The sequence below is a fragment of the Periophthalmus magnuspinnatus genome, chromosome 6 (genome assembly GCF_009829125.3).
Source record: "Periophthalmus magnuspinnatus isolate fPerMag1 chromosome 6, fPerMag1.2.pri, whole genome shotgun sequence".
NCBI lineage: Eukaryota > Metazoa > Chordata > Actinopteri > Gobiiformes > Gobiidae > Periophthalmus > Periophthalmus magnuspinnatus.
Genome location: NC_047131.1, coordinates 17,507,890 through 17,534,797, shown reverse-complemented (window position 1 = coordinate 17,534,797; position 26,908 = coordinate 17,507,890). Strand labels below are relative to the sequence as shown.

At 37.3% G+C, this 26,908-nt stretch overlaps 4 protein-coding genes across 5 annotated transcripts; all 4 read left to right on the top strand.

Moving 5' to 3' along the window:
• Window positions 1-5,849: 5,849 nt before the first annotated feature.
• Window positions 5,850-10,950, top strand: LOC117371985 (troponin I, fast skeletal muscle-like). The gene is made up of 8 exons (XM_033967683.2): window positions 5,850-5,944; window positions 6,620-6,876; window positions 7,907-7,939; window positions 8,631-8,667; window positions 9,672-9,800; window positions 9,919-10,008; window positions 10,226-10,402; window positions 10,770-10,950. Exons 3-8 carry the CDS (start codon window positions 7,932-7,934, stop codon window positions 10,842-10,844), a joined length of 516 nt encoding a protein of 171 aa, XP_033823574.1. The 5' UTR covers window positions 5,850-5,944; window positions 6,620-6,876; window positions 7,907-7,931; the 3' UTR covers window positions 10,845-10,950.
• Window positions 10,951-11,831: 881 nt separating this feature from the next.
• LOC117371982 (troponin I, fast skeletal muscle-like) lies at window positions 11,832-16,559 on the top strand. Its single transcript, XM_033967682.2, has 8 exons — window positions 11,832-11,906; window positions 11,980-12,257; window positions 13,251-13,282; window positions 13,364-13,403; window positions 14,747-14,875; window positions 14,963-15,052; window positions 15,568-15,741; window positions 16,299-16,559. The coding sequence occupies exons 3-8, from the start codon at window positions 13,275-13,277 to the stop codon at window positions 16,374-16,376; spliced, it is 519 nt and encodes a 172-aa protein (XP_033823573.1). The 5' UTR covers window positions 11,832-11,906; window positions 11,980-12,257; window positions 13,251-13,274; the 3' UTR covers window positions 16,377-16,559.
• Window positions 16,560-18,568: 2,009 nt separating this feature from the next.
• Window positions 18,569-21,431, top strand: LOC129456315 (troponin I, fast skeletal muscle-like). Its single transcript, XM_055222487.1, has 6 exons — window positions 18,569-19,072; window positions 19,629-19,668; window positions 19,750-19,878; window positions 20,264-20,353; window positions 20,439-20,612; window positions 21,117-21,431. The coding sequence occupies exons 1-6, from the start codon at window positions 19,065-19,067 to the stop codon at window positions 21,192-21,194; spliced, it is 519 nt and encodes a 172-aa protein (XP_055078462.1). The 5' UTR covers window positions 18,569-19,064; the 3' UTR covers window positions 21,195-21,431.
• Window positions 21,432-21,941: 510 nt separating this feature from the next.
• LOC117371986 (troponin I, fast skeletal muscle-like) lies at window positions 21,942-26,908 on the top strand. Of its 2 annotated transcripts, XM_055222488.1 has the most exons (7): window positions 21,942-22,139; window positions 23,003-23,035; window positions 23,657-23,693; window positions 23,765-23,893; window positions 25,121-25,210; window positions 25,870-26,043; window positions 26,539-26,908. In XM_055222488.1, exons 2-7 carry the CDS (start codon window positions 23,028-23,030, stop codon window positions 26,614-26,616), a joined length of 516 nt encoding a protein of 171 aa, XP_055078463.1. In that variant the 5' UTR covers window positions 21,942-22,139; window positions 23,003-23,027; the 3' UTR covers window positions 26,617-26,908. The 2 variants fall into 2 exon arrangements, with proteins under 2 accessions (XP_055078463.1, XP_055078464.1); XM_055222489.1 differs by lacking the exon at window positions 21,942-22,139 and having other exon boundaries at window positions 22,684-23,035.

Sequence of the window (26,908 nt, the reverse complement as noted above, 5' to 3'; positions counted from 1 at the left end):
CACACTGTGTAACTCATGGTTTTACTGTTCAAAAACTTGCTAAACATATGACAAGCATGTTTTCCCAAATTTGTACTGCGCAAGATGAAACTGTCACACACCACCTGCTCATTTATAGCGATAACAACTATGTAATCATATCTATTGTCAAATTAAATGTTCATCAGTATTGATGCTGTCCATCAGTTGTATATTACTTTTTGTTATTTTTGTAACTAACAAAACTGTTGCCTATTGAAAATAGCTGTTATATTACTGTTTGCTAACTGAGCTTTAGTTTTAGCACATACCTGTGCTATGCTAGCGTTAACTAATAAGAAAACTCAACTGTAAACATTTTAATAGAGTATACAACTCTAAAATGTTTATTTCCATGCGTTTAAAGTGAGAGCAGACACTCACCAGTCCTCTGGGTGTGAGTCAGTGTGAGTAGAAAGAGCAGTTGGAGTCAGTCTCACACGGGTCTCACAGCTGTGCTGGATCACCTGTTAGCATTAGCATTAGCATGCTGCCTTTATGCTAATCTACAGTAATCCTGCGCGTTTATCTAAGCGCCAGCACGCTCTCTGCGGGTTTAACTGGATCTGTAGAGCTGACAGTGGCTTCCCTGAGCCACAGACACATGAAGCTTTATCCATTGTGGTTTCAACAATAACTTTAAACAAACTACTCAGATTATGGTATTTTCAAATGCCAAAGCAATAGCTGCTGGCCCCAGAAAAGGTAAGGAATGACCAAACATGTTCCTTGATATGGGAGAACCTCTTTAGTTAATGTTTCTGTCTTTACAGAAAAGATGAGAACACCAGACCTCAGGACCACACTGGTTACTACAGGTATGTTTAATAAAGGCATCTTTCACCATACTCCCTGTAACCCCTTCAATCAGTTGCCTACTGTGGGGCCTTCCTGTGGTTTAACACTCTTTTAAATAAAATGGAAAAAACAGCGTGACGAGCTAAATGCTAAAAGGGTTATTTTGGGTAATATGACTTGTGTAGCCCATTAAGTGATGCAGGATCAGCTGTACAAAACGTGCAGCTGTCTCTTGTTCCTGGCATGCATTTGATTATTGGCATTACACCATAAATACAAATCCCACACTGGACATTAGCTAATTATTATATTATTCACAGTTTTCTGACATGAATTAGTCAGTCTTAAACTTCCATATGTAGGCCTATGACAATATAAACTCAGATTTCCCTGAACTGATTCCCTCTTACCCTGAGCAAACTTGGAGCTCAACAGTGACCAAATGTTTTGAAAAGTCTATGGGAAAAATGAATGGAAAATTGAGAATTGAGAATGGAACCTGAGCAGGGTGTCACAGTGGAGCTCCAAAACATCAGGTACTACCAAACCCAAGGAGCCAGGCACAGTAGCTCCTATGTTGTGTCATTTACTTTAAGAGGTGTGCATATTGCTGTAACAACTTTTCAATAAAATACATGTTTTTACTGCTCAAAAACAAAACAACAAAACAGGCTTAGACCTACCAGCATCAAGATTACAATCATATGAATTCATCATGCTTTATATAGCTGGCAAAGTTTTAATGACTGCACTGTGCTGAACCATTTGATCCTCCTGTTGTAATTCCATTGAGGCGGTTGTCCCATCTCTCGACACATGTCCATAACAGCACCAACTGATATCACAAATTCCCATCTTGACGTTTACATCCATCTGTCTCTGTGGGATTCAAAGGCAGCCAGCATTTGTCATTAAATATGGTACATTATTACATAACGTTTGAATGACATTTGAAATCATATTAGTCAGTGCCATTTGTATCTTTTCCCATTTAAAGCCACAAGCATTTCCAATTAGTTCTGACTTAACACCAGAACTCGTCAGCTTCAACGACGTCTTGAGCATTTGGGGTCTGGTTTCTTCATGTTAATACAGGTTATATTTGACTGCGGCGGTAGGCTAAATCATATCCTCTAATAACAGCTGCCCTCCTCTAAAGACAGAATTAGACACAAGTGCGGTGCAGGAGGGACATCTACAGAGGGGAGACGTGCCTATCCACCAGGGGAACATGGGGAAAGGCACAGACTGTGAAGTTACAGGAGTACAGGAACAATAACAACATCTGTTATTACACATTTGTACCAAGGACAGACCAGCCAAATGAACTAGGGCTGCACAGTAGACATAGACCTATACTGGGCCGATATTTTAACTTTTTAGCGCATCGACTATCAGCCTTAAATTTGAACACTTTAGTGCAAAGAGATAACAGGACAAAATATATACTACATTGCTCTCTTATAGTTATGTGGTGAGTTTATTAAATTACATAATTTGGGGACAATAATCAAAATCGGCTCAAAAGTATCGGCAGAACTTATCGGCCATCGATTGGTCTGTATTCTAAACAACTGGTATCAACAACGGCCATGGAAAAAAACTATATTGGTCGATTTCTACTGCACAGTAGTGGAAAATATTGCAATATGCGAATAACTAGATGACGAGATAACAATTACTCCAAAACGCTATGACAAAGTTGGACACTTATAAAACATACATTTTCAATAGCTATATTCTAGAAGGAAAGTGTGAAACATCTTTCATATTTAAATGTCAAAGTCTGCAGTGCCAAGTTTAGTTCGTTAACAGCCCCCACGTCTAGATGAGGACTAATCACTCTGACATCTCCAGATACTAACAAACCACAATGTGTTACAACATTTCATGAAAGCATTTTTGGACACTGTAGTAATCTTTGTTGTTTTTTGTAATCTTTGTTGTTATCTTTGTTTCAGACTTTCATTTCTCTCTGTGTTGTTGTTGTGGGCTGAATGAGGGACCGTTATCCTGAAGAGGAGAGGTAAACATGAGGTGAGTCTATGTTGAACTTGGACCCTCAGACGACCTTATCCTGATCTTAACTTGACCCTAAGAGCTCTCACTGAGGAGCCATTTGGATATGCCATGGTCCAGTATCAGGTGTTCCAGCTCCTTTACAACAACATCGGTGCTATTTAAGGCAGGCTATACAATATGTTTATGGAAGAGTTTACTAGTGCATAAAATGTTGTTCTTAAACTTTATTGAAACTTAACGGAAAGGGAAGAAATCATAAATGCAGAGGTGGGTAGAGTAGCTAAAAATGATGACATTACTTCAGAATAATATTACTTAAGTAGAAGTACAAAGTAGAGGACCAAAAAGGTAAGAGTAAAAAAGTATTTGGGAAAACGACAACCTAAGTAAAAGTAAGTTAAAGATTAAATTTCAGGGAATCTGATTTATAATTTGAAGTTAATGTAATTAAAAGAAAAGAAAAAAAAATGATGCGCAAAATCTGGTATTTTCAAAGGATAGACTCAAAAATGAGAAAAATTTGAAGGTACTGTGAATGTACACAACACAAATGTTTAAATCATTTAGTAGCTTTAAAAGCTATTGTTACTTGTAGACTTACTCAGCGCAGGAGTAGCTGTTACTTCAGTAAAGATCTTACTCAAGTAGGAGTAAAAATATGGCAATAGAAACATACATGTAATTACACAGAAATGCCTACAAAAAGTGCTATCAACCCTAGGCATTTTGGTTTCTCTTTTGGCCACTAGATGGTGTTAAATAATCAAAATATTACCAGGTGGATCATAGAACTTCTCTAAAATACCATATTGCTGTTTGTACGTGTTCTTGAGCAGAGAGGTATTTTGAATGGATAAAACATTTTTGAAATTCATCATAACTATGTATGTATGTTTTCTTGTGCATAAGCTGACAACAGTGGGGGGTAAAATCCATCCATCCTTCACACAAGCAGGTGGAGGACAGACATGCATTTAAACCAACACTGACATTCTGTAGCCGAGGCCAAGTAAACATACACATATAGCTGTGAGTGCGGATAGGCCCTGCGCTTTATCGGACCTGGCACTCAGAACATTCATCCAGATCGGGTTGTAAGTGACACATACATAGAGGGGACGTGTGCCCAGCTCTCTGACAGAATCACCCGGGGACTGCTAAATACCCAGCATGCCTCAAAATCCTCCCACCCGTGACTCACCCGGACCTGTCAGCACCTCCCCTCTGCACCCGCAGTCCCAGGTCCGACAGTTAAAGACTGCTAACACACTGGGGTCAGACGGGCTAACAGGCAATGTGATAACACTTTACAATAACCACAATTTTAATAGCCTTTATTTATAATGAATAAATAATTAATTGAGAAAAATCCAAGCTCAGTGACTAGTTAATTAATACCTACAACCTTTACTCCTTAATTAAGAAGTTAAGCAGCAGAAGCCTGAATTTTGTTCATTATGAATTATACTTATTATTATTATTATGAAGGGGTTGTTATTATAAAGTGGTACTGGTAACCAATGAGGACACTATAAATCAAGCTGGTATTTCTGAGTCTGCTTCAAAGATGGCAAAACAACAATATTTTTTACCAATAATAGCGAGTAACATAAGATAACATTTATTTGTTCCACAACTAGGAAATTCCAGTATACAAATAGTAGTAGTTTTTGTATGCCACCATTTTGAACCAGCCTTGGTCTGTCCGAAATACATCCAGGAGGGTTATGGATGACCAAGAATTGTCAGTGAATCAATAAAGTTCATGTAATTTTCCAAAACAACTGCTTGTCTCCATGTTATTGCCTTGCCTGGATTGTTCCACAGTATGACGTTCTCCATGTCAGATCTGTGGAGAGGTGAGCCAGCTCACAGTAAGAATGCATGTTTTTTTTTTATTAGCAGTTAGCAATAAAAGGTTAAGGTAAGGTGCTGTAATTGAATAAATGCAAGATCAATCAAGTTTAATGCCATACTGTCGAACATTCCAAGCAATAATATTTACATGAAGACAAGCATTTGACAAGCCCTCTACCAGAATTGTTTTATTGTGCACCTTTAAAATGATAAATCACATTTTTACTTGACAGAAAATTAAGACTAGGCCCAAAATAAAGATAACACAAATTATTGTTGATTTTGAATAGTAACAAGCAAAGATTAATTATAATTTGGATCCAAGAAGGGAAAACAGCTCCTTGTGTGAAAGTAGTAGTAGTAGGTTTCCAAATTTGCCACAAGTAAACAGTAATCTGCAGAGTGTTCGCGTTTGTCCAGAGGGAACTCGTAAGACTTCTTGAATAATATTTATCGTGCCACAGCTGAGGGTGAGGCTAGGTAAATGCAGTTATAATATATAGTAGCAACATTACCCTGATGGAAAGCCCACCATCTGAAATCTTACCAATCTATTTATATCGCCAAGTTCATATGAGATTGCCACAGCAGCCGCAGAATGGTCTGGAAGGATTTCTGGGCTATGGACCTTGAGTTGGGCTCCAAGATGAAACGCTAACCAGGGCCAGTGATGATTATGTGGTATTTATAGACGGCACACATGCATGCTGGTTAAGCACTTTTTATTTTGGGCAATAGTTAAAAGTGATATCAAAGCTTTTCTACCGCTTTCTCTCTTTTCAGATTTCTGTCTTGACCAGATGGACAATGGCGCAACTCTTCACTCGCAGTTTCAGCTTTTAGAGTTTTATTTTTATTTAGTGTTTATGTTTGTAACAATAGGGCTTTTTGTTGTCAGTAATTCGTTCTAATAGAAAATGAGCCAAACAAAGTTAAAAAATTTCTATATACTGCTCTGAATAATATTACATTTTTAGTTTAATTGATTTTTGTTTCCACGTAACCAAATCGTTGTCGTCTCTTGTTTTATAGGTCACATTGCCAATGAGAAAGCCTTAAGCCCAGTCTTCAATTACATCCCACACTGGACATTCGTTAACTTTTGAACCTCCCCTTTACTCGTTAAGGCGGCGTGACAGCTGTGAAGGAGGCCTCTTTGCTGCTAATTTTCTCAGGGAAGATGACACAACCTAAAAGTCCTTTGCCGATGTCCTGAAGTGGAAGAAGAATGGGTGCGCTACGGGCAGAGGTGAGTGGATTTGAAAGGACAACCTCTTACAGATAAACCGGTGGCTAATTGGTGGAATTTGTGGCGAGGACATTTTAACTCAGAAGTACTAAAGATAGGAGGAGTTAACGTAATGATTTTTAGTTCTATTTTCAGCAAGGTCATTTAGAGTAATTGATGTTTTAAAATGTTTTTGACGTGATGGATTGGAGAACTATCTTGGGTCCGAGAAATAAGAATAGGTATAAGACTTGGAGCGATCAGCGATCACACACACCTGATTAGGTTGCATATATTTAGGTTCTTTCATTTTCAGCTCTGTTTTAGCTGTTTGCCACTTTATGTCAAAGCATAAATCTAAAATAAATCTAAAGTAGTTAATGGACAAAACTGAGATAGAACATGTGCATGCAATCACAAATTATTGCCACAGAAATAAATGAATGTAAAAGGGTGTAAAAAGTGTAAAGAGTGGCTGTGGAAATTTTAAACCATTTAACTCTGGCATCCCTATGTGGCACAGTGAAACACAAAACTGAGTTGGAAGTAAATTTGTTCAAGTTTCCAAAATGTGTGATTTCTACTGAGCTTCGTTGTAATGAGTAAAGTGTTTCTAACCTCTTATATTATAGGTGAAAGTTTCCTCATTCACGACTAGGTTTATACTGTTCCTTTACCCACATCCTCCTTTTATAGCATCCCTGTGACCTCAGAGCCCTAAAATGATGTCCGGCCCCTCCTCACCATCTCCAGACTTACTGGGTGAAGTTGGGACTGTAAGATGACACGGGGGGCTGTGACAGGGCTATTGGCCTGAGGATTGTGCATTTCCATAAAGAGGATCTCCATATCCATATCGGCCGGCTCATATATAAATGTCCCCTCCGCCATCGACTCCCACTGTCTCTGCTACTCCCTTGCCCCTGTCCGCCTGAACGTCCTGTGTTCCTTAGGTGAGTCTTGTTTACCTGCTGCCTGCATGTATGGATGATGTTGTGCTAAAATAATGGAAGTTATAATCTCTTAAGTAGTGATGAATGCTTTTTTTTTGTATATGCATCCTTTTTGTCTATATAAACTATACAAGCTGTTTTTTGGATTTTTTTTTTTTGTTTTGATTATGGTGATGATGCTCTTTACCATTGCTATACAATTCCTATAGGTGATTATGAGATGGGGGCTGCATGACAGATTAACAGACTGCTTTATTTTTTGTTTACATTTTTTGTGGTGATATTGCTTCTCATAATCTTATTGTATGTGATTTTTATATTAAATACAATAATTATGTTTTTTTAAATATCATGGTAATGTAACTTTTGACAATTCAGAAGCAGGGTTGAGGCTGCATGACAGATTAACAGAATGCTTTATCTTCTATTTCAAATTCTTGACATTGCTTCCCCTAATTTTACATTATATGTTTATTATATTAACTAGATAATCCGATAATTGTACTGTTTTCTTATTTGTTGTTTTATAGTTTTAATTGTTTAGTTCAAGAGATGATAATGCAACACGGTGGATTTCTTGCAACTTTGCTCTGAACACACATGAATCGTTGTATTCGCCCATGGCTTGTCCCAATTAAGACATGGATCCTAAATACGTTTGGAATTATTTGTGTGAAACAGTTGGCCTTGGTGAGCGCCTCATTTGCAGACACTGGTCGGGGCTGTAGATGTTGGCAGTCAGTGTTCTGCAGCAGCACATTCTCTCAGCCCCAGATCCCACTCTATGAAAGGCATTGCTGTGTTAACTCCCAGAGGATATTTAGTTTGGAACACCTGTAAAGGAGCTTAGCACAGGCGTCAGGCCCGACATCTGACCCCTGTGCATCCAAACTTAGCTCAGTCATCGGCCCCACGCTCATCAACTGTTTTATTAGATCGCATTTCATCCACTGGAGGCTGCGCACAGCTCTTATATTCAACATCTAATTTGATTCATTTGACTCACTGATTTTCACTTCTTTCTTTACAGGCTGTGAAGAAAATAAACCGCAAATATGTCTGAGTATGTATTTTTTTAATATATATATCTCAATTATTCTTTTACTGTCATCATGCTTGTTGTTCATATTACATGCAGCATCACAGACATGCCACATTGAACAGCCACATAGAGGAGCCATTTCCCTTGGTTAATGCTAAGAGCCCTTGGCTATTTGTACAATTTCATGTTCATTTAATACATAAAGTACTGTTAAAGGATTTTACTGTTAAACTATACCGTACATATTTTTCATTTTAATCATGGTGAACCACAACGTTGATCTATAATGGCTTAATAATAGAAACAGGTCCATTGACTTCCTGTCTCAAACTGCAAAACTCTTTATAGTGGCATTTCACTGTAACAAACAGCACATTATCATTCATGTGTTTTTATTGTTAAGAAATGGATAAGGGACCTTTTCAAACTATATATATTTGATACTGAGGCTGATTTTTTTAAATAGTTGCAAGTAAGTATAGGGAAGTGGGATAGGGTGTAGGTGAAAACTGACATTTTTCTGAGGACTCAAGTGTTGAATGCTGGATAATATAGTATTAATCAAACATGCATGAACCAGTTGATTCATAAATACAACTCCAAGGAAGCTAATGATGACAAAACATAATTACTACATAGAAAAAAGTCTATTTCATGAAATATGTCACCTAAATTAAATATCTTGTCTCGTATTTTCTTCTGCATTAAACAGGAAAAAGATGACCTCCAGCCGCAGGCATCATCTGAAGGTAGGGCACAACTTGACATTTTATGCTCACTGGAGAATGTGCTAAACCCATCTGTGCTTTAATGTTACAGTTTAAATCCATGTGGTATGCTCTGAGTGATATATTTATGAATTGTCATGGTGATTTTGAGTAGGCTTTAAACCAGGAACAAATCCCTTCTCTGTAACATCTCCAGTGTCACTTGCACTTGTCATTTACACATCAGTCAGAGCTCCTATATTAGTGGTCAGGCGCCATCTACTGGCTCAAAAGTCTTAACACACAATCCAGTCAAAGATCTAACTTAATCTTCTGACTAACTAGAGCTATATATTTAAGTCTGGGGCTGAAAATATATTTTTAACACCTAGACCAGTGTTCATTTTGGTAATAGTGTTGTAGTGTTCGGGTGAAACAAAACACGCCGAATTTCTTCTGGTTGTTTATTTGCTGAACACAAGGGCTACTGTAGGCCATAACCCACGCCAAAACAAGAGCATTCTTAATGCTAGAGCCCGTCTATCAAAACCAATAGTATCTGACGAATAGGACCTTCACGTCACCTTGTCGGCATAGCAACCAAGTGTCACATACAAAAGCAGGTACATTAAAAACAACACACAAACTGTTACAAGAAGAACAAAAGGTGTCAGCTCTGAATTAAACACAAAATATTACATCATTACAGTATTTTATGTTTTTGATGTTAATTTCCTAAAATTTGAAAGTACTATATTTGTATTAATCTTGTAGTTCGACTTTTGTCCGACTGGGAATTCAAATAGAAGAAGATTCCCTCTTCCTGGTTTTGGCACACTATCGTCTTGGTTTATTGCTAGTTTAGCAACCAGGACCAGTGTTACAAAAGACTTCCAAATAAAAACTAGCGATTCTTAGTCTTCTACCCATATCTGGTTCTCTGGTCAAAGTATAGTTGAAAAATGTGACACCTACCATTGCTAAAGATTCTGGTTCTGTAAATGCATATTTCTGGTTTTAATGATTGTCTGCTTTCTGTTGGATAGAGTTTGATGCTTCAGATCGCTGCCAGCTGGATTGAGCAGGAGAAAAAAGATATTGTTGTTGCCAAAGAAGCTTACATGTCTGAGAAATGTCCCCCTCCAAACCTGGGCGGGGACCAGAGTGCTCTTATGGTAAGCCTCATACAACACCCTTATAGTGACAGTTTGAGTTTTTCCACAAATCTTACTATACAACAACTGTACAAAGTTCTAGCCTCAACAACAAGCCATCAATTTTATCTTCACTTAGGAAACTTGCAAGAAGCTGCATGCCCTCATCGACAAGATTGATGAAGAGAGGTACGACATGGAGGCTAAAGTACAGAAGGCAGACAAAGAGGTATTTGTTTTGAATGGAACATATTTCTGAAATCTAAATTGTTCATAATTTGATTTATTGGGTATGCAAAATATCTGCCACACAGTATTGTGTCTTTCAATTATGTTACTATTGTTTATTACTAGTGTCTTTTGCTACTTTATGACACAGAAGAATGTTCACTGATTTCCAAACCTTACATATGAAATGATATGACCTTCTTCACTTTGTGTCCCAGATTGAAGACCTGAAACTGAAGGTGGTGGACCTGGCTGGTGTGAAGAAGCCTGCCCTGAAGAAAGTGCGTATGTCTGCTGACGCTATGCTCAAAGCTCTGCTGGGCTCCAAACACACAGTCAACATGGACCTGAGGGCCAACCTGAAGCAGGTCAAGAAGGAGAAGAAAGAGGAGGAGGTGAGGCCTCGGACACTGGGAAGTTATACTGGGGCAGTACAGGGCTGGAAAAAAAAAATTGTTTATTTAAATTGCGTTTATGCTATAATTTGTGATTAAGTTACAATATTTTTTTTTAATTATATGGTCCGTTGCTAAGGATGATATTAATGATATGATAGCATAATGAGTCATAGATGTGGAAATTACTGCTCATCATTCACATTAATTTGACAGTTAAACCATGGCATCATTGTGATATATGAGTAATATATTTTTATATATTTGACACGTGCTTTTATTATAGTTGTTGTGCAGCCTTAGTTACAGACCATACAATAGGCTTTTGGCCCTGTTACTGATATTGCCTGTGTGTTGTGTGGTGCAGGTCGCAGACGTGGGTGACTGGCGTAAGAACGTTGAAGACAAAGCCGACAGGAAGAAGATGTTTGAGGCCTCCTAAACACACTCTAGTCGCTCTGGGCTTGTGGCACTTTTTATGGAATTTATGGAGCTTTTTCAGTGATTTCAAATCATGTGTTTCATTAAATCTGTGACTTCCATCTCCACCTGTTAGTGTATGTCACTTCAGCTCATAGTTCCACTATAAATACCTCCTATTTTTCATAGTAGCCCTGGCTTAAAGTGCATTATTTTGTAGGTAGTGATCCTGATTATTATTGTGCAAATGTTCACTTTTGACCACTTCCTGCTCTGATAGATTTTATAATAAATATATGTTTCCTAATTGACTGCCTGGAGATATTTTGTCTTCATCTCAGAGACTCATAACACTACTAAAGGTGCATGACACATCATAGCTGAGCAGTTGTCATTTTACTTAACCTTTTTTAACCTACCGCCACAAAAATGTACTCATTGTATTCCTAATTTCCATTCTGAGTAGAAAATCCAAATCAGCCAAAACTTTTAAGGAAAGTGATTCAGTGATGTTGTGTTGTGCATTTTATAGTGCTGTTTAAGTCAGTGAGAGATGGGACAGAATATCCAGACTTGCAACTCAGGAAGGTGTGAAAAGTGAATCTAACTTCTAACATACGAGTCAATGGCTGCAAACATTGTAAGAATAACTCTAATTTGATTGATTTGACAAAAACATTTAAAGAATTTGTTAATTGGCACAGGACCATTAGGGGTCAGTAGAAGACTTGCTGTAACACTCCATCTGTTGATGTGTTAAGTGGTTTCAAATGACCACTCATGTTGGGCCATATTGTGTTTAAGCGAAAGAGTAGTGTATCTAACTTCATCCTAAAAGAAATAACCCATACTCATGTCCTGTAATTGTAGGGCAGCACTCAATTTCACTCAATGTTAACTTTTATGCCACATATATTTACATGTATTTTAATTCAGAATTTTGACATTTATGTCCAAATGGAATAATTTCAAATAATGAACAGTTATTGTACAGCCTTATTTCTAGACATTACTTCACCTGATTAGTAAACATTAGTCAATTTAAAGTATTGGTCATTCGAGAAGAAGGTGTATTGATCTAGAGGTGAGACGCTACAACTGAGTCACATTATAATTCCTTATTTTATCCCAAATGTAATTCTTTGTTTCTTCCTTAGACATGTTTGCTAACAGGATTCTTGGGACTAACCCAGGACTGCTGACCACCACAGTCCAAGTGACCACTAGTCACTAATGCAGGATTTATAGCCCCAACGGTCAAAAGATGAAGGTATTTCAGGAGCTTGTTGGCCTAGTTGGTTGGTTGGCTCAAAGTTTGCCCATGCCCATAAAGAGGGTCCCCAGAAAGAAGTGGAAGCACATATATACCCCCAGAGAAATACAACTTTTAGTCTTTGACTCATCCCATCGCTGCCTCGCTATCTTTACTGTGTAGGTAAGAGGCTGTTGTGTTTGAATGTTATGTTGTGTATGTTATGAATCTAATCGATACTTAAAATTGGGAATTATTTCTTTCTTTTTTTTCTAAATCATAATTTAATTTGTATAATTGTAATTACCAATATAATCAAATTGGCATAAAAATGTAAGATCATCAAAATTGTCAAATATTGTACTAATTATGAGTAGTTTTTTAGTAGTAGATTAGTAGTAGAAGTAGTAATAGATTTTAAAATCAAATTTATCCTGTAATCACCAATATTTTGATGTTTGGATTATTTACAATGTTTCCGATATTTTTATTAGAAAACAAAAACACCTTGGTATAATCTTGTATTTTTTACCCAGATATCGTCACTGTGTAAGGCATGTTCTTCCATGATTAAATGACATTGAATACATAATATTTTCAGTATTAACTATAGTAGCAGTAGTAGCAGTTCCAATAATAGGAGTGGCAGTAGTAGTAGTAGCTTGCATAAGTACTTATGAATATCATGTTGCCAACTCAAGTAAGGAGTCAGAAGGATTTATGATACAAGTGAACATGTGAGTTTGTACCATTCAGTGGTGTAGTTTTGAAGCATATTTGTGTTTTAGTGATTGTATGCATTATTTTGTGTTTTTATATTTAAGTAGCTACAAGTTGTACTGCTAGTTATTTATCTTGTCTTTGTCAGATCAGATCAGCTGTTTAAGCTTTTCAACATAAAAACTCAAATCCTAAAGACTGCTGTTAACCTTTTGACCTCGAGCCAGAATTAAACCTGACCTTGTTGCTTGAGGTCTCCTGTTTAATAGGAATAGGGAATTTAACTTTTTAAAAATAGAACCTCTCAAGTCACAATATAAGTGTGGGAGGATTTAGACAAATCTTAACAAAGTCCGGGTAGCACTGTTCTTTACAGCACAGTATTAGCACAGCAATAGGATGGGAATAGCATGGTAACTCAAAAGCAATTTAATACATTGTTTTTGTTTCTTTTAGAGTCAGAGCCAAAAGGAAGTCAAGATGTCTGAGTAAGTCCATTTATGAGTCTTGTAAAGTAGATACGAGTATTTCAGTGTTTATAGTTTGTAATGCGTCTTTGTTTCACAAAGGGGAAAGAAGATGACCTCAAGCCGCAGGCATCATCTGAAGGTAAGCAAACCTGTGCTCATCCTAACTTCATATTCAGATTTTTATAAACATACCTACCCTAATGTTCGCTTCCCAGTAGCACTTTTGTAGCCCAATGTATTGCTTGTTTATAATATATATATCCTTGAAATATCGAGATTATTAGATAACAATTCTGCAGCAGAGAAGTCTGTGCTATAGATCTGGGCAGATGGAATGCTAGGGTGCACAGATGGGTGCCAAATTTGTCAATTAAGGTCCCAAAATAATTGATATATTGCACAAGATAACCTAGAATATTTTTGACTGCTAATATTGTTAATATTGTTAAGTTATTTTAATAAGTAGCCCAGTAAATACGTCAACTGCAGTGCATTGCATAAACCACTTTCCTTGTCTCCAAATAAACAAAATATTTCTGCAAAATATATACAAAAATACTCATAACAATATAGTGATTGTTAGGACACAGTTCAGCGAGGGTCAGGGAAGTAACAAAAAACAAGATGTTCAAAGGTAAAATAGAGTGATCATTTAATAAACAGGAAAGTGTGTTGGTATGTATGTATGTACATGTATGAGTCAAAACAATAGAAACAAAGTAGAATTTACACTTAGCAAAGCAAATGTACAGAAAATAACAAAATAAATTACAAAACCACAATAACTACTAGTCACACAGGCCTATTAACAAACAAATTATAACAAGAGACACATAAAGCTCAAATAAACTACTGTCTCAAAACACACAAAGACACATTTAAAACAAAGTAACTGACGAACAAGAGACTCATACAAAATGGCATACTGGTTACAAAGGCCAGCAGCCTCCAGCAGGTCTGGAGAATCTACTTAAATAGGGGAGGCTGGTGCACGTGTGATATAGGACTGGCCAGGCAGGAGCTCAATTCACCAATCCGCAGCAAAGGCTCACACAGCCACAATGATGTGGGGAAAAGGGACAGGATTCAACCGCATATTACACTGTTTTCTGATTTATGTTATAATGTTGTTTCCTCATCACAAACATACCTGGAATTATTTTTTGTGATGTTATGTGGTAATACAGGAAGTGCTCCACTGTGTTTTTAAACTCCATACGTCTTCTCTAGAGTAATTTAGATCATTTCAGAATTGCCAATCTCTACTGAACTAAAGGCAAAACACAACTTGTGATATGTTTTTGAGGAGGTAACAACATTATAGCATTGCTTAGCTCACAAGAGTCCATTTTGTGTAATATAGAACCTGTAATATACACATACTACAACGAGAAAATGCTGAAAGCCTGCGGCCGTAGAAGAGTAGTGTCAGCTATTTCTAAACAAATAATATGAATCTGTTGTCCCCCCTTCTCTGTTCAGAGTTTGATGCTTCAGATCGCTGCTAACTGGCTGGCAGAGGAGGCCAAACAGATCGAGGAGGCCAAGGAGGCGTACATGGCCGAGCACTGCCCCGCCCCCGACTTAAGCGGAGACCAGAATGCCCTCATGGTAAAAAAAAATATATATATATTACTTTTTCACCGTAACTGATTTTACTGCAAATAAGATGTACATTAATGATATTTTGTCATTAAGGAGTTCTGCAAGAAGCTGCACCAGGCTCTAGACAAGATCGATGACGATAGATACGACACAGAGGCCAAAGTGGCGAAGGCTGACAAAGAGGTGACCAAAATATTTCACTTACTCTGTTTCATGTGTATTATATTGCGTTACACTATTTACCACTGTTACAATTTGTTATAATGAATCGATTATGTTAGAAAAAGGTAACATGCACTTTGCAATGTTTATGTAGGAGGAGGCTTTTTTAAAGGAGAGATTTTAAGGTGCACTATGAAAATCCATCCGTTATCCATCTTACATTTATTCAGCTACAGGTATTGCAGGAAAAGTTACATATTGCATGTGTCATGTATTTATGAATTTCAAAGTGATGAAATATTGAGACTGTTGCCATAGCAATTAGCAATTCAGATGATAATATTATATCTTCTGAATGTGTAAATGTGTGAAATCACTGAATGAATAGCACTGTTTTACTACAGCGGCAAACTGGGATTGGTGGACTTACTAACTCACTATCTAAGAATTGGCACAGGAAGCTCTCATTCTATAAGTTGCAAGATAATTTCAAATGATTGAAGTTAATGCGTCATATTGGTCCCGTATTGTGTTAGATTGAGGAGCTGAAGATGAGAGTGACAGAGTTGGCTGGAGTGAAGAAGCCCGCTCTGAAGAAAGTGCGTATGTCCGCTGACGCCATGCTGCAGGCTCTGCTCGGAGGAAAACACAAGGTCACCATGGATCTGAGGTCCAACCTGAAGCAGGTTAAGAAGGAGGTCAAGGAGGAGGTGAGTGGGAACCAAAGGCAATATACTGTACAGGCTCTGGGTGAATTGTATGGCAGAATGCTGGATCTGTACTTGAGTACTACATAAGGTTTATTCATTGATTTATTGATTAATTAAAGGTGCTGTACCTGATTTTTACTGTTTTCAAAGTGTAAAAAGTGTACAGTGCTCCAAAGTTATTCGTCACTGACCATATGCATCGCAAACATCCTAATCATTTATTTTAGTTTGAGTTTATAGTAGAGAGAGACACTCGTGGTGATGAAGACAAGCAGATAGAGAGGCTGAGAAGGCTGATGATTCTGCTGCTATGGCTATGAATTAGGGAGAAGTAAAGAGAGTACATTTGTATGAATAGTGAGAGAGATGATCGGTTGAGAGGCAAATGTATCTGGCTGTGACTGGCTGACAGAAACAGACAGATGACCAGATATACGAACAAGGAGGGAATACATCTAACTGCATGCCAACTGCAAATGTAGACTGCATTTATTTTATCGTTTTGCTTATTAATCTTTTTGAGGAGAATTAGAGAGTTGTTTCTGTGTATTTTTCAGAGTGCTGAGGCCGTGGGTGACTGGCGTAAGAACATTGAAGACAAAGCCGACAGGAAGAAGATGTTTGAGACTAGTTAAAGACATTTTTATTTTACCTTTTGGTCTGCCACACCCTCCTCCTCTGTTTATCCAAACTTTTTTCCTGGATTAAAAAGCTAAATTGTCATTTAATGTTCTGGGATGTTTAAGAAAAACTCACCCGCTGAAGTAATTTTGAATGTATAGATGTAAAAACACACTAGTAAAGTAAAGAAGTAGATATTTGACAATTTTGGCATGACAAAGCATATTACATACAAATACTGTAATGCATCAGACAAAAATAAAATAAATTTTTACTTTTGAAAATTTTGGAAAAGTTATAATTTGTTCAAGTCCACCAGTAAAAAATAAAAAACTAGTATTAACCACCAGATGTCAGCAGAGATCCTCCGTACTCCTGAGTTCTTATATGGATTTTACTGGACTCTCCTTCACTGCCACTGGACCAAGCGCCAATGACTTCATATGGTGAGTGCCAATTTTATTTATATTGAACATTTACGCACACAATATCTGAAGATTTGCAAATTGAATGAACTCTGCAGAGAACTGAGCCTTAACGTGAAACCATCCCTATTAATAGTAAATAGTAAAAGCTGCACTATGTAACTTTTCGTATTTTTTTGTAACTGTTCACTACTTGCGTGTCTCGTTAGAAATTGTATTCCTTTGCATTTGGCCTTGAATGTATCTATCTTGCTGTTTTATTGCAAGTAAAATACATAGAAAACATGCATTCGTACAGTGAGTGGGTTTGCCTTTCCACAGATGTGACAGGTAACTTGCCCTGTTGGTGAAAATCTGCTTGTCTCCGTTGAGATGGGTAGGAACACTCCAGGCAAAGCGGTCATTTTCATGGAGACAAGCAATTGATGGACCCACCTCCAGAAAAGTTACATACTGCCCTTTTAAATATTAGTGTAATATTTCAACAAGATTTGATCTGACACTTGAAATCGATGTATTCCAAAATTGAGAAATGGGATGTTTTTGTCCATATTGTTCCAAAATATGACACATTTATTATAATTATCTAATTGATTGTTGTGACTTTAAGTTTTTTTTAGCAATGCAGTCAGATTTTGGATTTTCCTTGTATCTGTAAGCCCTGTATTCTTGCCCCCCATTGGCTGCCCCTTATAGAACACACTGTCACCCCTCCCAGAGCATTACACCTGCCATTCATTTGTCCTGCTCTAAACAGTGGGTGGGAGTACAGTGTTTGCAGTATTCAGCCTGAGGTGCTGACTTCTGTAGATTTATGAGGTTGTTGTTGTGGTATTTCTGGCTCCCGGTGGCCCATTGGTTATTTACACTTCCATACCATAAAGAGGACTGGCCTATGTGCTGAGCGAGCTCTTATATAAGTTTAATAGTTAGTGTTTAGACGGTTCCTCTGCCCCCTCCTCTTCCTCCGCTTGTCTTTCGGGCATCGGCAGAAGCAGTAGTCCTTCATCTTCAGTTAGGTGAGCTTGTAATTGTTATTTTATATGGACAGGTCTATGGTGTGGTGCTGTTTAATATATGTATACTTATCTAAGTGTTTTTGTTGATCATTTTCACACGAGGTGACAAGTTTTTTGGGCCTTAATACTGCAGCAGTATAGCTTGGGTGGTATAAATGACTGTCTTATTTTTGGCTCTTTTTAAATGTGCATTATAATTTTTTGCCAAAGAAATTGCACTTTGAACATATTTTTCATGTTTTATTTTCAGTTTTGTTTTGTTTTTTTATCCAAATTATAGCAAAATATTGTTTTGAAAAATCTGTATCTATAAGGTTTTTTTTCCATGAATTAAATTTATTTCAGTATTATCATTTTATTTTAAAATGATACATATATGATGATAGTAATATCATATAATATTTTTTTCAATAATTTTAAAATTTCTGCAAACTATAATTTAACTTAACTACAACTTAGCAGTTGCTAAATCTCGTGAACATTATTGCATTGGTTTGTTGGGGTCACCTTGACTATTGGTGCACTAATCATTAAACTGTGTACCATTTAAAGCCAAAGTCTGTAACTTTTAAAGACATGAAATAAACTAAAATAAAAGCAGACTTGTATGTTTATGGCACTGAAAAAAATTGAAAACATATGTCCTTACTATAAGTGAGCTTGCATCTCCACAAACCTGACTTTTATTTGTCCTGGAGGAGGACCTTCTCCTGCTTGTTTCATAAGATATAATCTATGACATAAAACATATCTATCCATGGACAATGTTCCAAATTATGGTTTTAATTTTCTATTTCCATGGAAAGAAGTAATGGTTTTCTTTTGGGGATTAAGTTAATCTAGCACTAATTGAGCATCCTTGTGTTTGTCTTATCCTTAAGCCTGTGAGTATCTGAAGACTTCTTTATTGTTTGCTGGGCCCATGACTCTTGTTCTGTTTCGGGATATTGCTCATAGCTGCAACATGCCTTCTGGAGTGTTAATGGCCCTCACTGCGTGTTTGGTGGAGCCACATTTCATTCCAATGTCTTCAGAAAGAACGAAGGGCAACTGTTCTGGTCCTGGCATTTGACCCACCCAACATCCGGGTTCCTAAATTAGCTCGATTGTGATTGGTGGAGAGAGCTCAGGTTTCCAGTGGAGGTGGATGATCGATAGCATGTAATCGTTAGAACAGTGTGTTTTGTATGGCCTGCTGTTGTGAGGTCTAACTGCTGTTTTGTCTGTGAACAGGGTCTAAAGATCGATATTGGCCAAAATGTCTGAGTAAGTACAATAATCATCCGATGTTTTTTTTTTTTTTTGTTAACTGTAGATCCTCCTTTCAATGTATTACAGGATTTTCTAAGAATGGTATACTTGTTTGCTACCTAACGCTGCACAATATTAGAAAAAGCATGGCATTTAATACACAATTCACCCAATTCAAGACAGACAAAACACAATTGAAAGAAACATACAAATGGCGATGCAGTTATTTGAAGGCAGTTTTGAAGTTTATTTTCAGGGTTTATTTGAAGATGGTGAGTGTGGATGGGTGTCTGATGTGTCTAGAATGTTAATGTAAATGAAATTAGGTAAAACAGCAAAAAGTTAATTAAGTTAAATTAGACCCATATTTTTTCTGATACATTGGGCAGTCCACTCCACACAGCTTTTGAAAAACGCTACTCACTATTATACTGCATTTATTTTTCCAACAACATAATTTATTCATGTTTTAATATTAAAGGTGAATGATTTAGGGATAACTTTATGTAAAAATATAAAAAAATAAATAAATAAAAATCTGTGTACTTACCATCTCCTCTTTTTTTCATAGGGGAAAGAAAATGACCTCAAGTCGCAGACATCATCTGAAAGTAAGAACAGAGCAAAAAACATTAGTTAGTTTCACTTTCACCTTGTTTTCCACATCTAACGGTGTTGCTTGTGTTGTTTAGAGCTTGATGCTGCAGATCGCGGCTGGCTGGCTCGAGCAGGAGAAGAAGGACATAGCTGCAGCGAAAGAGGCCTATATCAATGAGAACTGCCCTTCCCCAGACCTGAGCGGAGACCAGGCGGCCCTTATGGTCAGTGCACATGTATAAAATATGTTTCTGAGATGTAGATTATGTGGTCAAACTGTTCAATTTGATAAACTTAAGATGACATCACAACTCTGTAATACTTAATGGAGATTTTGGGCAAAGACTGTTCACCCTACCGAGTTTCTCCCTTCTCTCACTCTGATGTTGATATGCAGATTTTTATTGTAATATAGTGAGTACAAGGACATAGTTGTCATTAATAGAAAAGACCAGGTGGATATTGCTATTGTATATCATATAATGGAAATAAAATGTAAACAATAACAAAAAATCTAAAAGTCATCGATAACTTTTTTCTTCCAGGTTACTCTGTACTACTATTTCAAACTTTCAAGCAGAATAAATAATGCAGTATATTGTTTGACAGGAAATCTGCAAGAAGATTTATGCTCAAATTGACAAAATTGACGATCAGAGGTATGACGCTGAGGCCAAAGTGCAGAAGACTGACAAAGAGGTAAGAGAAGACTACTTCAACTTTCTATTATAATGTTATAGGTACGTGGCTCTAAACTGGATTTGTTGGATTTCCTTTGCCTCAGATTGAGGACTTGAAGTTGAAGGTGGTGGAGTTGGCTGGAGTGAAAAAGCCCGCTCTGAAGAAAGTGCGTATGTCCGCTGACGCCATGCTGCAGGCTCTGCTCGGTGGAAAACACAAGGTCACTATGGATTTGAGAGCTAATCTGAAGCAGGTCAAGAAAGAGGTCAAAGAGGAGGTGAGGACACAGCACAGAACATGTTTATTATTGTATTTATTCTGATGATAATTATGATAATTATGAGTCACAATGATGCACAGGATTTTGTATATCATTGCATTGGATTACGTTCAGGTGCAGAGTAAACGTGAATTTTTTATTTTATCATCACAATATGTCAGGATGTTCTATTTCATCACGATTCACCAACACATCTGATGCCTCTGAAAGTCCATACTTCACTGTGATTGGTTAAAACCACTTGTCATTCAATCAGAGAAATCGGAGAAAGTGTATTGTCACTTAGATCAGATCACTATTGGATTTTTATCATCATATTGCCCAGCCCTACTGCCAACACAGTTCCACACATACACCCACACCCACAACCACACACACACACACACACACACACACACACCCCCCCCCACACACACACACACACACACACATAGGAGTAGGAGGCTGTTACAAGAATTAGCTGCTTTCTATAACAATGAAAATGTATCTTCTTCTTTGCAGCCCACTGAAGCGGTTGGCGACTGGCGTAAGAACATTGAGGATAAAGCTGACAGGAAAAAGATGTTCGAGACTTCCTAAACACCAGAATGACAAACGCACAGAGGGGGTGGGGGCATAGCTGAGGTCTGAGTGACTGGATTTCACTGTCTGGAGACATTTTTTTAAATTAAGGACTGGACTGAGTCATCTATATGCATAGTACTAGAACCAAAGACAACATAACCTTACATCTATGTACATATTCATGAAAACATTAAAAAATAAATGATTTGAAGTAACACCTATTTTTATCTATTTTTTTCTATCACAATTTAACCCAGTTGCTAGGAAAGAATTCAACCTTTTTTTTTATATATTTCTGAGTATTTTTATGAAATAATTGACCAAGACCAAAAGCATTGCAATCATGAGAAGCAAAAGGTGCATTTTAGTGCCATCTGGTGGTTATAACTCAGAAAAATATGACAAATATTGTGGATCCATTAAAGGTTAGATTTTAATAGGAAGCATTGCTATACAAATTATTAACCAAGGTTATTGCATGGGAAAATGTAAGAATTGTTCCCTCAATAGTCACTGTACACGAATCTCTCCTAGTTTTCAAATAGACCGTTAAACCGTTTAAACTGGTTTCATTCTCATAGATGAAAATGAAACCAACTGGAAATCTAGAAACAAAATCCTGTATTATAATAATTTTGTAAACCAAAAATGTTACTCCTTTGTCCCATTTGAGCACAGTCCGTGACTCGTCTCCAGCCCTTTGCTCAGATGGGGGTCTAACTGTCACTGTCCCTGCGCGGGTGGGGAGAGAGGGCGCGGGACTGGGTTGGTGGGTTGGTTGGATGTATTTCAGGAGCTCGCAGGCCCATTGGTCTGAAGGAGAATCCACTTCCATAAAGAGGTTGGAGGTTTTTGCTGAGGCACCATATATACCCTTTTTCATTTTTCACTGTCTGTGGCTTTGACAGTGTGTCCGTATCTTCCACCCAGTGTGTCTTGTCCTCTTCCTCCTCTCTATAGGTGAGAAAAAACCTTATTTTTCTATATTTTTCATTACTGAAAACAGCATCATACACTTAATAATACAATGTTTAATAGGCAAAGCGGCAGCCATTTTGAAATACCTCAAATCTAAATTACTGATCTCCACCTTTGACCTATTCTGATACTTTCTAAACTCACTCTGTTTGTTTGTCGATGACTTTTCACCTTTTGATGTCAGGGCTAAATTTATGCTTTACAATTTTCGTTTTATTGCTCTGAAGTGGTTAGAAAATAACAGGTGTATCTTGGAGCCTATGTGTCTTAGCAAGTTTAACGCTAGGAAGTAAAATGTAAAGAGTCATCTTAGCTGGTAAACAGATTGCTATAACAGCACAATTAACAATTTCTAATGTTAATACTTTCACTTTCACTTCTAAATTTCTGAAAAAAACACACACTACAAACATTAGCACTGAATAACTATTGATAATTTAACTGATTTGATATTTGCTACATTGATTGGATGTTAACCATGGTTGTTCAATGCTTTTTTACTCTAATAGTTAATTAATGAAAGTAGAATCAATTATATGCATAACTACCTTGCTTCTCTTATGATAGCTTGATAAATCAATTACCACTGCTGTTAATTGGCTAACATGTCCAAATGGTTCAAAGTTACCTATAGAGTTGTAAATGGTGGTTGCCAGTTGCCACCTGATCCTGTTAGTCCCAGTTTAGTCCAGAGAGTCTCACATCCTCAGCTGTGGCCCGCGATCACGTTACAGCTCAAATATTTCTGTCCATCCAAGTCCACCTTCTCACTGAGGAACATGTTGATCTCAGAGAACTTCTTCACGAAGGTCAAAATCACTCAAATACTGTGTGTCTCTGTGCAGGTCGTGAGCCTCAAAAAACGCCAAGATGTCTGAGTAAGTAGGCAAGACCAGGGGTGGGCAAACTTTTTGACAAATGGGCCACAATGTGTTCTAAAATTTGACAGAGGGGCCGGGCCAGGATATATATATATATGTATATATTACATTAGAGATTTTGCCTGTAACATGTATCAAAGCATGAATATGCAAGGCTCATTGTACAAATTGTTTTCCAAATGCATTAATTCAATTAATAATTCATTTATTAAATTTCAGTTAAATAAATACAGCAGAAAAACTTTGAACAAGGTTTACCCTTACCTATTTTAATATAATTTGGTCGAGTTCAGCGGGATGGATTAATAACCCCAAAGGGCTGTGTGTGGCCCCCGGGCCGTAGTTTGCCCATGTGTGGGTTAAGATAAGGCAAATATCGTAAATGTTAGGATTAGTCTACTGGAAATGAATGTAAGACAATGTAATGTCCCCATGAAGTATGGAAACCCAACATATATAGTTTGCACAAAATAATATAATTTGGTTTAGTGGGATTCAAAATAGCATCTGTATGAAAAAAACACCCGATACATCAAAACAAAGTAATAGTGTTTTTGTATTATGAATATGTACAGTCCAACTAACAAATAAAATACAATTGAACTTTCCTCTTGACAGGAAAAAGATGACATCCAGCCGCAGGCATCACTTGAAGGTATTTCTTATTAGAAGATGTGACTGTGTTTTGTTACGATAGTCTAACTAGCTCCATGTTTTCCTGTGTAGAGTGTGATCCTGCAGATTGCCCTGAACTGGCTGGAGCAGGAGAAGAAGGATATTGAGGAGGCCAAACAGGCTTACATGAATGAGCACTGTCCCGACCCCGATATGGCAGGGGACCAGGCTGCTCTCATGGTGAGAAGTCATGTTATAAGTCAGAACTGTGTTTTTTATTTTGTGTAGCTTACACTACCAGTCAAAAGTTTGGCCACACCTAACTTTTGTGATGTTTATTGCTTTCTACATTTTAGATACATACAGAAGGCATTAAATATATGGTGTTAGATGGGTGGGATTAACACAAATAAATATATAGTATATTTTATATATTCAATTCCAAATTCCTCAATGTAGCCACTCTTTGCTTTGTTGGCATCACTGATAAACGTCCAAAGCAGTCATCAAAGCAAAGGGTGGCTATTTTTTTTTTTATCTATAATTTAAAACAGTCTTTTTTAACAGGATTTTTTTTTGTTTTGTTTTTGTTTACTACATTCCATATGTGTTTATTCATATTTGAATCTGCAATACAGACTGGTAGTGGATGTGTTATCAAGAAAATCCCAATAAAATAAAACAGTTGTAATTCAAGAGAGTCCAGGTCAGAAGGCAGCAGCAATCATAGTATATAAACCAAAAAAATAGGATAAGGGTTAGCGTGCTTTGAACTTTTACATTGCATGGTCTACACTGAGACTGGAATGTTCCACAGTGTGTCATTTTTATTCACTATCAAGAAAATACTTTGGAAAAAGATTCTTACTGTAAGCATGGTCGCCTCTACGCAGATCTAAGCTGTAACTTTGTTTGTCTCCATTGAGATGGATAAGTGTAATGCCATACTGTGGAATGTTTGAGGTAATAATATCTCTATGGAGACAGGCAAATGGCAGACCATTCATCAAAAAAGTTACATTCTTTTTTAGAGTTAATTGTGTACTCCTTTGGGGTAGTCCTTGTTTAGAATTACAAATTTAGCACATGTAATCCCATTTTGACCTGGTTTATCCTTAGTTTAGACCTAGAATAGTTCTGTTCTAGACCTGGTTTAAATCTGGTGGTATTTGAAAGTTCAAATCTCTTCTTAGATGGTATTTGGTGTGAAACGTTTCAGAACCACTGGTCTTGGAAAAAGTTTTAGTTACCTAAACCTAAAATGGGATTGTACCAGGATATTAATTTCTATTAGGCACAAAGTCAATGTGACCTAGTATTTTAACTCTTTATGGAAAATGGTGAAACTTTTAGAATTAGCTGGAATTGTAGGGAAGCAATGGAAAAGGTTAAAATACCAAGCATACTACTTGTAATTCTTAGTGATCAGTCAAATTATTAATTTGTGATTATTGTTTTGGACAACAGGAGCTGGCTAAGAAAATTTACGCTCAAATCGACAAGATTGATGACGAGAGGTACGACGTCGAGGCCAAAGTGCAGAAGGCCGACAAAGAGGTAAATCAAATTAATTAATTCATATTAGTTAATATTTGGACACACTTATACTGGGACGAGACCTGGATTAAACCTGGACTAGACTGAAGCAGGACTAAAACAGAACAGGACCAAACAGTGCATCAGGACTAATCGCTCACTATTTGGTATAGTGGTGGTCCAGTCTATTGCAGTCCAGTTTGGTTATGCTTCTGTTGTAGGGAGTATTATATCCCTGATAACATAGGTCAAGATATCAAGGACTGAACTGGCCATGATTGACCTCAGTACATCCCTGTCCCTATTCAAACCCTCTTTACAGTTAGGTGTAAGATTCTGTGCAATTCTCTGCCTACAAAGCTACGTCCATGCTCCATGGTCCCACACAACAATTCTCCATAAATATACAAAAGCATGATACTGTACACAGCAACCTGACAAACCTGATGTGATGTGCAGTAGTTTCATTAGTGGGATACACACTGAATGTTTTGTGACAGTGCTCTGAAGGGGAAGTGACTTAACGTGGAGATCAAATGCAGGGGGGATTTAGAGAGTCAAAAACAAAAGTCAAACTTACAAAACATGTTAATATGTTGTTTTCAGTGAATATAGCACTGTCAAAATGGTAAGAGTTAGAGTTTTGTAAATATCAAATAATAATAGTGTGTGTGTTCCAGATTGAAGACTTGAAGATCAAAGTGGTGGACCTGGTAGGAGTGAAGAAGCCCGCTCTGAAGAAAGTGCGTATGTCCGCTGATACCATGCTCCAGGCTCTGCTGGGCTCCAAACACAAGGTCACCATGGATCTGAGGTCCAATCTGAAGCAGGTCAAGAAGGAGGTCAAAGAGGAGGTGAGTCCAGTGAAATACAACAGCAACCTACCAGTCTTCATGTGTATTTGATCTGAAGAACATCACTTTACTATTTAATTAAATTTGTATTTTCAATTATATTTTATTTATTTAATGTTATACGTGGTGGATAAAAATTAATAATACTATAATTCATCATGTGTTGGTACTGAAGTGTCAGTTAGTCAGTATGTTAGTCCTCAGTCTAAATACACAAGCTCGTGAAGTTATAAAGTGATTGGTAGTAATACATGCAAGATGGCTACGTTTAATGCCCTATTGTGTAACATTCTAAGTAAAGCAATAGCATATTCATGAGGCAAGCAGCTGGTGGACCCCCTTCTAGAAAAGTTACATTATTCATCTTTAATATTTCACGACAAAACGTTTAAAATAATTTAATCTTTTTGGGGTTTCGTGATGTAGTTTCCATCTTTCGGTCAACTATTACCCAGACTCACTGATCACTGACTTATTACTGTCTTTCTCCTCCAGTCGTCAGAAGCTGTGGGCGACTGGCGTAAGAACATTGAGGACAAGGCTGACAGGAAGAAGATGTTCGAGACCTCCTAAGTCTGCGTCTGAGCGTGTGTGAACCCCATAGCTCGCACCAGCCCTGAGCGCCCAGAGGAAGTGGACAGTGATCACATGTTTTTTAAAAGGTTGTTTTTGCACTTTGCCTGAAAGAAAGAGAGACAAAGAGAGGGGGGAGAGAGGGAGAGAGGGAGAGGGGGAGGGAGGAATGGAGAGAAGCACCAAGAGTTTCTGAAGGTTCACAATCATCCCTCCATCAAGCATCAAGTCTTAACCCCGCACACAGGAAATCAAGCTGTACCCAACAATAAAGTCTTATGTGGATGAACAA

What these genes read in the sequence shown, in the direction of transcription:
- LOC117371985 (XM_033967683.2), top strand. An exon ending in GGGACCAGAGTGCTCTTATG is followed by an intron (nt 9,801 to 9,918) that starts GTAAGCCTCATA and finishes ATCTTCACTTAG; the next exon opens with GAAACTTGCAAGAAGCTGCA. An exon ending in TACAGAAGGCAGACAAAGAG is followed by an intron (nt 10,009 to 10,225) that starts GTATTTGTTTTG and finishes TTTGTGTCCCAG; the next exon opens with ATTGAAGACCTGAAACTGAA.
- LOC117371982 (XM_033967682.2), top strand. An exon ending in GCCGCAGGCATCATCTGAAG is followed by an intron (nt 13,404 to 14,746) that starts GTAAGCAAACCT and finishes TTCTCTGTTCAG; the next exon opens with AGTTTGATGCTTCAGATCGC. An exon ending in AGAAGGAGGTCAAGGAGGAG is followed by an intron (nt 15,742 to 16,298) that starts GTGAGTGGGAAC and finishes TGTATTTTTCAG; the next exon opens with AGTGCTGAGGCCGTGGGTGA.
- LOC129456315 (XM_055222487.1), top strand. An exon ending in TGCAGAAGACTGACAAAGAG is followed by an intron (nt 20,354 to 20,438) that starts GTAAGAGAAGAC and finishes CCTTTGCCTCAG; the next exon opens with ATTGAGGACTTGAAGTTGAA. An exon ending in AGAAAGAGGTCAAAGAGGAG is followed by an intron (nt 20,613 to 21,116) that starts GTGAGGACACAG and finishes TCTTCTTTGCAG; the next exon opens with CCCACTGAAGCGGTTGGCGA.
- LOC117371986 (XM_055222488.1), top strand. An exon ending in GGGACCAGGCTGCTCTCATG is followed by an intron (nt 23,894 to 25,120) that starts GTGAGAAGTCAT and finishes TTTGGACAACAG; the next exon opens with GAGCTGGCTAAGAAAATTTA. An exon ending in AGAAGGAGGTCAAAGAGGAG is followed by an intron (nt 26,044 to 26,538) that starts GTGAGTCCAGTG and finishes TTTCTCCTCCAG; the next exon opens with TCGTCAGAAGCTGTGGGCGA.